The 13221-nt window shown below is 40.2% G+C and overlaps 1 protein-coding gene across 1 annotated transcript in view; it reads left to right on the top strand.

Moving 5' to 3' along the window:
* Positions 1–9543, top strand: part of hs6st3b (heparan sulfate 6-O-sulfotransferase 3b) — a 78071-nt gene extending 68528 nt beyond the window's left edge. The window contains exon 2 of the mRNA XM_054786978.1: positions 3454–9543. Coding sequence (XP_054642953.1) covers positions 3454–4210 — 757 coding nt within the window. The 3' untranslated portion in view covers positions 4211–9543. The remainder of the gene's footprint in view (positions 1–3453) is intronic.
* The last annotated feature ends 3678 nt before the right edge of the window (positions 9544–13221 follow it).

The raw sequence follows: 13221 nt of genomic DNA, 5'->3' as shown, positions 1-13221 counted from the left end.
CACAACTAAATCTCTAAACAAAACCGAAACCAGGACATACGATCACACCAGGACGAACGAGATTTAAAAACTAAGACAAAACACAAAACCCAGCCTGCTGCTCGGTGTTGTGCCAGCACGAGGCGGCTGAGTGGCCCTGGGGCATGCCGAGGTGGGAACGAGCCTGCTGCAGGCCAAGGCAAAGCGCAGAGAGTGAAAGGTCGAGGGTGGAGAGAGAACGTGCAGAGCACACCTGCACTCATTTATAGGCTCCAAAAAGTGTGGGGGCCAATCAGCTGCTTCCGGCAAAAACCATCAAAAAGATCAAGCACAACAAAAACAGCACTCAAACACAACAGGCCCACTTTAGCATTAGACTAATATTTACTTCTTTACTTACTCTGAGTGTCTCCCAGATGACAGTGCTTCTCACTTTATCTCTAAAGGAAGAGTCTAGCCACCCTCTTCGGATTGTCCCTGGCCAGGCCCCGTGGGTGCAGTCCCGGCCACCAGATGCTCGCCATCGTGCCCCAAATCCAAGCCTGGCTCCAGAGAGGGGCTTTGGTGACCCACGTCTGGGCGAGGGAAACCTTGGTGCGTGTATGTTGCTCGTCATAGGGGTCTATTTGAGCTACACTTTGTCCGGTCCCTCACCTAGGAGCTGTTTGTCGTGGGTGTCCCTACCAGGGGCATGAAAGCCCCTGGTAATTTAGCTCCTATAGGATCATTAGGACACGCAAACTCCTCTACCCTGATAAGGTGGTAGCTCAGAGTGGAGTTTCCTTCTTTGCCAACATCTTAATTACAATGATAAAATAGTCACTTTAATTAACAGCTAACAGTCAAATAGAGAATAAAGTCCATGTAAATTGGAAAACATATCAGATTTGGGTGCAAGAGAGGGCTCGACATTTGCGTGGCCAATCAACATGAAGTAAATGGCGTCCTGTAACCTCCACTGAAGCTCTCATTTGACCCCAAATGTTTTTTTGAAATACAATCAACCTCAACAAGGACACATTATGAAGGTTAATCTATCAGCTTTGATTCCCGTTTTTATTTTATTTAATTATTATTGATCCGTGATTAACATTATCTCACTTCAGCTGGGAAATCTTGACCAAGGCTTGGCTCTTTCTGTGCGGTTTACTTTACGTGAAGCACTGTCAGTCTTCCAACCTTTTACAGAGAATACGAAAGAGACTCTAAAAGAGGACGGAGGAAGTTTAACAGTCGTCTGTGTCACTCGCACACAGAGACGCTGATGCGTGTTGACGCTGATGGTGCACACAAGTGACCTTTGGGCTATCGAGTGCACTCAAACAACACCCCTCTGCATGCGTTTCATGTCCCAGAGACAAGCCGATGTGCAGCCGGACAACTTTAGAGAGCAAGTGACAGGGATCACCTGCTGTCGGCACTCCTTTCGCTTCACTCCCCTTCTCATTAAACAGGGAAAAAAAACATAGTGACATTCAAGTTTTGTTTTGGAGCATAAAAAAATGGTTGGGGCATCAACCCCTTAGCGGGAAAAGGGTATGGACAACACATGGGGGGTTAAATTCAGACTCACTGTTGTCTTGAAAACAATTGCCTCTGTCTGACAACTATTAAGGGCCTGCTGGGTTCTGTGTGAAAGGCACAGGCAAATAAATGTGATGTTACTAATGTCTGTTATGTCTCTAATTTGGTGCAATCTCTCTGTGTCAAAAGGTTTTCCTCTCTCTTGCTGCTGTTCCCGGCCAATGTACTAAACTATGTTTCTGATTTCTTTGTAAGTTTTATACTTTAAATAACTCCACAGTCTCCACGTTCCTGCACTGTTTTTTGTCTTTTGTTTGTGGCTAAACACCCATGCTAACGTGAGCGTACCCTGTTGCTGTACCTTAGCTCTAGATCAGGGGTCGCCAGCGCGTCGATCTTTTGCGACTTGCCCGGGGGATCGCTTTTGTAAATTTCCCAATCACACGCTTATATTTAATGCAGGCATCGTTCAGGGTGGACTTGTTTTTTTTACACCGCCTTCTTAGGACCAATGGCACATTCAAGCCATCCGTGCAGCCGCTGTTGAAATACACGTATCTGTTTATGTCCATCTGTGTTGGTGATATTTGTGTTGGAGCTCCTGCCTAAGTTCACGGCCGAGACCAGGGAACTCAGGCTTTAAAAAGGTTGGTGACCATTGCTGTAGATGCTGCATTAGTACCGTAATTTCCGGTGTATAAGCCGCTACTTTTTTCTGAAACTTTGAACCCTGTGGCTTATACAGCGGTGCGGCTAATTTATGGCTAAGTTCTAATCTTGTGAAATCTCCTTTACTTCAGAACTACTATGAATGATTTAAATACTGTGCTACTCGCGAGTCAGTGAGGAAACGGTAGCTTTCTTTGGCAGGAGCCAATCACGAGCTATGAAAAAACTCACGATGAGCTTGTCAACCCATTAGAACTCACAGGAGGTCATTACTCAGTCTGACTCACTGTGTCATCTTACAAAGAAGGCTAAAGTCATCACACAGCAATTTAACACTCAAAAGATATACGTAAGAAATATACAAACAATACTAATATAAGTTTACAATGAAAAAAATGAATATTTTAGCATTTTTCCATAATGCATTGCGTCCAGTCCAAGCAAAGCATTCATTGGCGCCTGCCGCGGCGCTGCAATGTCATTAGCCTCCCTCTGGGCTCCTCTGACTCCCTCGGTGGACAGAGACAGCGCTGCAGTGCCATCCATCCATTCATTTTCTATGCTGCTTGTCCTCCAGTTAAATGCTTTGCACAGATGAAATGCATTATGGGATAAGTAAAAAATTGTTATTTTCATTATTATTATTATTTTCATTTCAACTCGTATTGGTACTTGTTTGTATATTTCCCATATATACCTTTTGAGTGTTAAGTTGCTGTGTGATGAGTTTAATGTTTAGATATGAAAGTGATTGTGAATGATTGCCTATATGTGCCCTGCGATTGGCTGGCGACCAGTCCAGGGTGTACCTGGCCTCTCACCCGAAGTCAGCCAGGATAGGCTCCAGCATACCCCCGTGAGCCTAATTAGGATAAGCGACATAGAAAATGGATGGATGGATGATTGGTTCCTGTCAAATAAAGAGCTTCCTGGTCCTCACAGACTCGTGCGTGCCACAATGTGCCATTTTATGACATCTGGGGCTTATAGTCGGGTGCAGGTTATATACTGTAAGTACAAATCTGTTTTTTCCCCTGATGTTAGTGAGTGCGACTTATACACATATACTCCATTTTCCTGGTCATTTTGTTGTTGCCCTCATTCTCCTCTTGTATAAAGTCCACAATGCTAAGCACACGTGCGAATGTGAGCGTACCCTGTTGCTGTGCCTTGGCTCTGAATGCTGTAGTATTGCACTCCAATCTCCACGTTCCTGCTGCCCTCAGTCTCTTCTTGAATAGCATGTCTTACAGCACACACTGTGTTTCGTTGTGGCTGCAGGAACTTCTACTACATCACCATGCTGCGCGACCCGGTCTCCCGCTACCTGAGCGAATGGAAGCACGTCCAGCGCGGCGCCACGTGGAAGACCGCCCTGCACATGTGCGACGGACGCTCGCCCACCCAAGACGAGCTGCCCACCTGCTACAGCGGGGAAGACTGGTCCGGCGTCACCCTTACAGAGTTCATGAATTGCCCGTCCAACCTGGCCAACAACCGGCAGGTGCGCATGCTGTCCGACCTGAGCCTGGTGGGCTGCTACAACCTGTCGTCCATGAACGAGAGCCAGCGCAACCACATCCTCCTGAGCAGCGCCATGAGCAACCTGAAGAACATGGCCTTCTACGGTCTGACCGAGTTCCAGCGCAAAACCCAGTACCTGTTTGAGCGGACGTTCAGCCTGCGCTTCATCTCGCCCTTCACGCAGATCAACAGCACACGAGCTGCCAACGTGGACCTGAGCGAGGCTGTGCGCAGACGCATCGAGGACCTCAACTACCTGGACGTGCAGCTGTATGACTACGCCAAGGACCTGTTCCTGCAGCGTTTCCAGTTCAGCCGCCAGAGGGAGCACCAGGAGGTGCGCTTGAAGCGGCGCGAGGAGAGGCGCTGGATGCGCGAGCAGCAAGCCAGGCCGCGGTTGGCCAAGCGTAGGGGAGGAGCGTATAAAAGTGGGCGGGGGGAGTTTGAGAAGGCGCCCGACAGTGACTTCCAAAGCACCACTGAGGACTACACAAGCCAAGTGGCTCACTGGTGATGCCATCAAGAAGTGGTTTGGACTCACACATGCCATCGTTACATTCGTCACCTGTTCCTCAGCTTTTAGTGTGCAGTTGTCTTACTTTTCAAAATGTGCAGCGGCTCTGCCTCCAGCTGCCCTTTGGTGTCTTAACATCTTCTAATGCTGTTCATAGATTTCTATCATGTCATGGCTGCCTTGGTTATTTACATGCGTTGATTAGGACGGCTTTAAAAGAACATAAAAGAACAGAGAAGCTGACTGCTTCAATTAAAAAGTGATGAATGTCATCTAGTAGCACATAATCCATTTTAAAATGTAGATGTAGACGGTTGCATGCCACATGTTCACACTTATACAGCTCTGTCAGTCAAGAAAAAGGAGCCCTTTTTATGTATTTATTTCATGCCAACGGCACCTTTTTCCTGGTGCATGAAGACTGACTCTTATGGTGTTTTAGTTGCAATGCACTGTTTTCCTTTCACACGTGCAATACCTTACTAGAGGAAACGCCTCAAAGTTTCTGCTATACAGTGGAACCTCTGAAGTCCAACACCATAGAAATAATGTACATAGAGATAGTCTGTTACAAGTTCAAAGTGTACCCATCATATCTTTTAAGTCACGTAACATGAACGTTATTCTTAGCTGTCATACAAGCGTAAAAAGACGTTTTTAAAAACACTAAAGCACATTTTCACTGCTAACGCTGAGGACATGTGACTCGGGTTATTCACTCTTCAAGTAAAGGCATGGGAATACACTGCAAATTGGCGATAAACTTAAATATTGGCAAAAAAAAACAACACGTCTTGCATAATCGTCCGTCATCGTATCAACAAAAGCAAAAAACAAAAAAATCAACTCCAAAGAATAAGTACAGGTGGGCCTCGGTTTACGGCGCTGCGGGTGTTGGCGTTTCATGTTTTACGTACGCTCTCCCGCAAATTAATTCTAAACTTAACTCGAGAACCGTTTAGAAAGGGGCGCGCCGAGGAAGAATACACTGTGTGCGGCTCACGCCGCTCTCAACACCGGACGGTTGCGACTAAAATTCAGGATAAAGATCGCATTGTAGTGCATCAACTGTGACTTACGTGATATAGTCCACTGCTGATGGGGATGTCAAACAACTTCATGTAAAAAAATCCGTACTATCCCTTTAAATTGTATTTTTAGAATGTGGCGCTAGCCAATAAAAAACAGCCACGGGCTGCAAATGGTCCCTGGGCTGCATTTTGGACACCCCTGATTAGGTATAAGATTCAGGTAACACCAAAACTTAAAAGTTGTAAAACTCGTACGTAACCCGAGGACTACCTGTACAATTTGTTTGTTTTTTGTTGTTAAAATATTTGCATAGATGACTTTATTGGCCCGAAATTAAGACCAAAACACCAATTGTGTTTTCAATGTTAGTGAAAACAACAACTGGAAGATTGCAATAAAAAAATAATATCCTACTTCTTAGCTGCTGGACAGTAAAAATTAACATCACAACCACTCCTGTTGTTTGCTAACAACCTTTGACACCCACCCAGCAAGTTCCTGTGTCACATCTGCATCTCTCCAGGTCACTGGTGTGTGTCTGTGTGTGTGTGTGAGTGACAGAAAGAAAAGCTCTGACTTGCTTGGGGTAAAAGTGGGGTAAAAGCCACCTGTTGGTTTGCTTGTAGAAATATCGACACCCTGAATATAAGACGACTTGTTTCGTAGGTGGGGAAATGCCGTCTTATATTGTTTGTGTATGTCGCAAACATTCTCAAAAAAAAAATACCGCAAATGAGTTTTTGTGGTAAGTTTTGGGATCCCTTGCGTGATTACATCTTGTACTGAGCAGCCAGGACAGAGCTCTGCATACCTCTTTTTGCAATAACTTGAATTTCCTGTTCTATGGCCGTCATCACTTTTGTTGCGCCACCACCGATACCTTTCTGTTTCGGCAAACACGAAACGGCCAAACATAAAGCAAAATATGCTGACATGTTTGATTTTGGACTTCAAGTGTATTTTTTCTTGAAAATCCAAACTCTGTGAGCAGCAGTTTTGACTTTGGAGGTTCCACTGTGTTTAGAACGATAGAATGAATGGCGATGAGTCGATGTTGCAGAGAAAAATGAAAAACAAGCAGCTGCTGCTTAGAATATAAAAATGTCTACCATATGTCACGCCGGTTTTTTTCCCCATGGTATCAGTGTGACAACACGTGAAGATGAAAAGAGCGTTTCTTTTCCGGTGCTTTTATGCTTCGTCTCTCATATTCCCTCGAAGTCCACCCACCGCTTATCACGTTCACTAATTGTTTTGTTTCTTTTTATGGCACTTGTGAAACACCTCGATGCCTTTTCTTTCTCCACGTTTCACAATATGTTCGCAACAGCGAACCTGTTTGAAGGGCGCAGGCTGAACGGTGTGAGATGTTGAATGAGTGTGGATGAATGGAATAGCTCACCTGTCATTTTCAATCTTACCAGCGATTTGGTGCACACTTGAATCTTGATATCGCCTGGTGAAAAAAGACCTATTTCAACATATTAAAGAAGATTTGTTGGGTTTTTATGAATTGATGGTGAAAAGACAGTTGAGGCAAATGCTGTGTGTCAAGCAGCAGGAGTGAGGGTGTGACAGATGGCACGAGCACCATATGAGCACGATACAGTATGTGCTGGATACTATGCGCTACACTCCACCACTTACACTATACCGATACTTGCAGTGCGTCGTTGTGATGGTTATGGGATTTGCTTATTGCATTATATCAAAGCCTGTGGCCTATAAGTGTGCGTGTGTGTGCGTGTGTGCGTGTGAGAGAGACTGTATTATTGACAATGTAATGACCCATATGTCTACCCTCTTCATTGTCGACAAGCTAGGGATGGGCATTTTTTTATTTGTTTTTTTAGAAACAATTTTAAAATTCTATTGTTTTTATTTAGTTTTTAAACCATCGTTATAATTATTACTAGTCACAACAATATTTATTTACGTCTATATTAATTTTTATGGCAAAAAAATACCAAGGAAAGTGTGTATCTTATTTAAAGAATCTGAAATATTTACATTTCCTAGAAATAACACAAAAATAATGTATTGTTATTGTTTTATTTTTGTTGTTCTTAATGCTGATAATCATTTGTAATAATTTCTGATAAAGGAAAGTTGTATTTAAAATATTGATTATATATTTTTGTATTGTTTCGATTTTATTTGTACATCAGTTTAAAAAAAAATGCATTGATATTATTTCTATTTATCTTTAATGGCAGCAAATTATTTTCTTTTGTTTATAAATATGACAAAAATGAATATATATTCTTGTTATTTCTACATTGATCGTATTCTTGTTATTGTTTATGATAACAGTAATTGATATTTATATGAAGTTATATTCCTATTCATTTAAATTGAGGTACATTTAATTGCAGAGAATGCAAATGAAAGTGTTTTGCTCATCTCCGTTTTTCAAGAATAAGAATACTAATATTCTTTTTAAAGTACAGTAGTACCTCGTTTATCGCGGGGGATAGGTTCCCAAAATAGCCCGCAATAAGTGAAATCCGCCAAGTAGCCAGCTATATTTTTTGTACAACTATTATATATGTTTTAAGGCTGTAAAAACCCTCACCATACACTTTATGCAATTTTTGTAGACAGTCATTAACATTTTATCACATTTCGCTCCCGCTTAAACACCCAAAGTTCACATTTCATTTGAATTTTAATGATCAACGTGATTGGACAGAAGAAATTAAATGACTCATGCATATTTCACTCCTCTGATCGCGGCTTGGCGCCGTTAGGCTGGAGCGTTTTTGTAACCTTGTTAAAACATATTCCTCCATGAACCCAAGATTCATTTACAGTATTCCAGGCGCTTTACAGCCACGTAACTTCTGCCTTCATTCAGCATGTATGCCTGCCTGTTTCCTGTTGTATGATCACTAGCTATCATACAACAGGAAACAGGCAGTCCTGCATGAAGGAGATTGATTGACAATGGCCTACAGCCAAACAGAACGCAGAACACAATGGGCAGGTTCTCCCTTAGCCACTCAGGACTATTGTGGCTTTATATTTACTGAGACAAACTTGTCTGGACACGTCTTCGACTCTCACATGAGTATACTGTACAACACCCTCTACTGGTAGCAGTAGTAAATTCAATAACAGACACATGCAACAGAGCACAGATGGATCGCTCTAATACAGTGGTCCCCAACCTTTTCTGATCCACGGACCGGCTTGTTTTCCACAAATCTCCCGCGGACCGGGAGGGGCGGGGGGGCTCGTACAGTATTGCGATCTAATTTATCTTATTTATTATGTATTGTGTAAAACTAAGACATGAATAACATCAAATTAAGAGCACAAAATGAATGCCGACCCACCATCCACCGGTTCAAGTTCCAGCCAAGTTTTTCCAGAGAGATTATTACATCGCGGTTTGACGTGTGTGGTAAAAGGCAGTGTGCTAGCATGAATTAACTTGAGACAAATGTGCACATTAGCACTCAATAAGTCATCAAAACTTGTGAAAGAAAAATGGTAAAAATACAGTTGTAGTCTATCTGTGCGGCAAGAGGTAACAATGGACATGCGTCAAATGAGACGGATGTAACAGAGAGAATCCGGCCACTTTTCAAAATAAAACATAAAAACATGAAATAATGGAAATTATTTTTTCTTTCTGTGCGGCCCGGTACCAAATGACCAAATGACCCACGGCCCGGTACCGGGGGTCGTGGGTTTGGGGATCACTGCTCTAATACACCACAAGACACAGAACACAGTGCGCGTTCATGCACTATTATTCATATTAACATATTCATACTAAATAATAATAATGTATTTCTATATTCATTTAATAATAACTTACTATTTGAGACTGAATCAACAGCGCCTCTGCTGGTTGCAGCAAGTAGTGTCAATTGCAGACACTAGTTGGTTATTATGCCCATCCCTGGTACAAACTATTCATTTTTCTTCCCATAGCTGTAAGTAACAACACGACGTGTTAATAATATGAAAACAATGACACTGCCACTCTCAGACATGCATTTCTCTTCCAAGCTGATTCATATAATCAGTTTGTCTGCCCTTTTTGTCCTTTTTTTGAATGTATTACTATTATTTGCTAAAGAATGGCTTTGCCTGATGGAAAACGTCTCACCAACACATGATGGGGTTGAGGAAAGACAATCTTTCTCCTGTGTAACCATTTCTGTACATGTTAAAATGTCTTGTGGTCAAATGAATTGCCTTTTTCGGCGTGTGACATTTAATCTGCCATTTTTCATTGTCAGATCTGGACAAAAAAAAAATGGATTTACGCTTAGACGAAATAAATGCATTGAATGACAATGACGGTGGTGGTTTGTGCTGCCTTTTGTCTTCTCAATCGGTTGCATTTGGAGAGTTTTTCGATCATGGAAAAGGGTGAGTTGATTTCACACATTGATACAAATGAGCGAAGCTATTTGCACATGTTTCTTCTGCCATTACATTTAAAAAAAGAACCTTCTGGCTCCCCTCAGGTTGTGCAGTATGGATGACTAGCTCTGCCTTTCTTCCTTTCAGCAGGCTGCGACAAGTCATTCCCTCACAGATGGTATGATTGTATTATCTCTAATGTTTGACCGTAGGAAGCGTTTAATGACTTGGGATTTTATATATATACTGTGTATATATATATACAGTATATATATATATATATATATATATATATATATATATATATATATATATATATATATATATATATATATATATATATATGCACAGCTTTTCTCCAAGTTCTGAGGTTTTATAGTCTGCGGAGTATCTGGCATACCTGATTTTTTTTAATAGGACTACTGCTCCTGCAAGCACATGTATTTGTTGACATCATAACAAAGTTGTCCAGCGCATTCTTGAAAATAGGAACAATATTATTCAGCTGCAGCATGTTTCGTTCAGAAATTTAAAGGATGGAAAAAATAGATAGCTTTAGGGCTATTGACGATGATTCATTTGATGCACTCATAAATTCACAGTTTGGAGTGCAAGTGAAATTGATGAAACAACATGCACGCAATAACAGAAATGTTAAAATTATTTGTATTATTGTTGTTGATACATTTATATTATTTCAATTTGTGGTAAAAGTGCACCAAGTTGAAATAATTAATATTTTTTTAATAAATAAAAAATATATATAAATAAATTGCAATATTATTATCAATGTTACAATGTAAATCATTATTTACATACATACTTTTAATCAAGTAGGCTACTTTTGTAATCCACATAAAGCATAAACCTAACATCACTCATGTACTCTGCTGGACTGGCTGTCCCAAGCGCCATGATGCAGGGCTGCTACGAAAGACAACAGTGACCTCTGCTGGCCATTATGTAAAATTGCTAGAGAATTGCAGCAGAGTTTTTTTGCAGTTACGATTAAACTAAAAACAAAAGGATGGAGAACATGAATCCCAAACAAATAGTAATAAAGTGTTAAAAATGTTTTTTTTTAAATAAAATGGCACCTACTTTCTTCACCTTATACCTTGAAATACTTGGTCTGAATCCTAATTATACCGTGCGTTCACAAGAATCAAGTGGTGTCCCAATCCTCCTTAAACCAAGAGGTAAGAGGTAAGTGCAAAGGGGGGTACAACCAAGGCTGGATCCAAATTCTACCCCTAAGCCCGTCCGCTTCGCCTTAACCTTTCAACTACTTCTTAAAAACCGAGGGCCAAGGGAAGAAGCCGCTAAAAGAAACAGGACAACACTTGATTCTCATGACATCATCACCCTTATAACTCATTGGAAATACAATAGTAATAGTAATAGTAGTGTAATCAGATGTGCTGTCCACATGTGGCCACGTTATTGACATCTTTTATTTAGCTCCTGACATACATTTAGGTTTTTCATTATCATCAGTATGTTTCTGTACTGATCGGCTGGGGTAAATCACATGCTTCCGCTACCTGATGCTGTGAGGCGTGTGGCTCGTGATAAACACATTCCAGTCCACATTGGATGCTGTGTCACAAGAGGCTTGTTGTCCTTGTCAAAGCTGTCAGAAGCTGTCTTTTCAGGACATTGTGTGAGAAGCGGTGACATGCGTCAAGCCGAGCAAGCATTTCAAGTAAATAAATAAATTAAAAAGTCAGCATTTAAAGTAAACTGGAGATTTCGGGACATTAAAGTGACGCGTGTGCATGGTATGTCTTACAAATATATCTTATAAACAGTAAAAGAGACTGATAGACTGTGTAATATAACATGGCAATAAAAACTCAATGAGGCTAAAGGACTAACGAGTGCTCAGTGTGGTCACGTGACTCATCTTCCTCACAGAGAACAATATGCTGACCTTGACATGTCACACTGGATGCGGCAGTTCCTGTTTGCTGAGAAGCACTTTCATTATGACAGATCAAATAAATATAAAAAAAATAAGTCAAAAAACAAAAATAATATTATTGTATTATTTATATGCATTATTATTACTAATTGATTTATTTATTGTCTGTGGGTCAGTTTTGGTTATTTAATGTATACGTTTCTTATTTTCATTTTTTTTTTTTATCAAGAAATTTTGAAGTACAAGAGTGAATTATTTATTGTATATTATTTATTAAATTCACTTGGATTATTTTATTTAATTAATGTATCATTCTATTATATATTTTTGTTATATTATCAACAGGATTTTTGTATTTATTTACAAATTTTACTATTTAATTTACTTGACTTTCTTTCATTATTGATATTGTTATTTTGTCTACTTTATGTCAAATTCACATTCGGGATGACATATTTGTATTTATTCACAGTTGTTGTTTTCATTAGTTTTTTACTCATCGATACACTTTTATTTAAAAAAGGTAATTTTATATTATGGAATTGATTATTAAATTAATTATATTTGCTTATTTTGTTAAATTAATGAATGAAGTTATTATATATATTATATAGATTTTATACCATTAAAATGTATCTATTTAATTAATAACGACTTAGATGTAGAATAACAGTCCTTATCTTGCCGTTATGTGCAGTCATGTATTATAAAGTTATTTTATTTATATTTTGTAATCAAGACAACAGACATGCCACTCATCCATCCATCCATTTTCTATACCGCTTCTTCCTCATTAGGGTCGCGGGGGCATGCTGGAGCCTATCCCAGCTGACTTCGGGCGACAGGCGGGGTACACCCTGGACTGGTCGCCAGCCAAAACAACAAAAATAATAACGACAAAGGACCATGCATAAGCCTATACTGACACACATTCTGCTTCATTAAATTGTGTATAAAGAGAAAAAGATGTCATTTTAAAAAGTTATACTGTATATTCATACGGTGCACCACTTGTGCACACGAAAGATATCAGTAAAATCCACATCCTCTGTAGCGTTCCATTCTGTGTATTTGGATTAGCATCTGTCTCATTTGACCTTGGCAAGACACTGGATGCATTTTCCTCCCAGATCCAGATTATCTATAACAAGAGCTGACGTTAAAATCTATTGCACCAGCGTTACTATTATTCTTCTCAGTAAATACAGTACATACAATTTGCTTCTAATGTCAATTGCAGGGTACTGTATTTTGTTAATGACATGCTAGTATGTGTGCGCCAAGGTAGGTTTCGGTGATTAAATGGTAATAACAATGTAAGAATCATGATATTTTAAAATAATAGCAATTCATGATAATAAAATGTTTCATGGACTTATTGCTGTTCCCTTGGTAACAAGAAGGAAACCCTTTGCCCTTCTAGCCTCCTGGCATCGGAGTGGCTCCAACCACTTGGCCTTCAGAGAGGGGGGGTCCTCAGATAAAAAAACGCAAAATAATTCGATTAATTTGACTATTTTGGCTACATATGATACGCAATTACTTCTGAAGCGTATATTAATGTATTATGCTTTATTTGAAATGCTATAATTGAATTATTGGTGTTGTTTAGATGTAGTACATCTTTAACAGCCCCCTCAGTGTGACATCACATTGACGACAGCGCAAGTAAGCT

Source organism: Dunckerocampus dactyliophorus, chromosome 9 (genome assembly GCF_027744805.1).
Source record: "Dunckerocampus dactyliophorus isolate RoL2022-P2 chromosome 9, RoL_Ddac_1.1, whole genome shotgun sequence".
NCBI classification, from domain to species: domain Eukaryota; kingdom Metazoa; phylum Chordata; class Actinopteri; order Syngnathiformes; family Syngnathidae; genus Dunckerocampus; species Dunckerocampus dactyliophorus.
The sequence above is the reverse complement of the archived record's forward strand: the minus strand, read 5'-3'. Positions and strand labels throughout refer to the sequence as shown.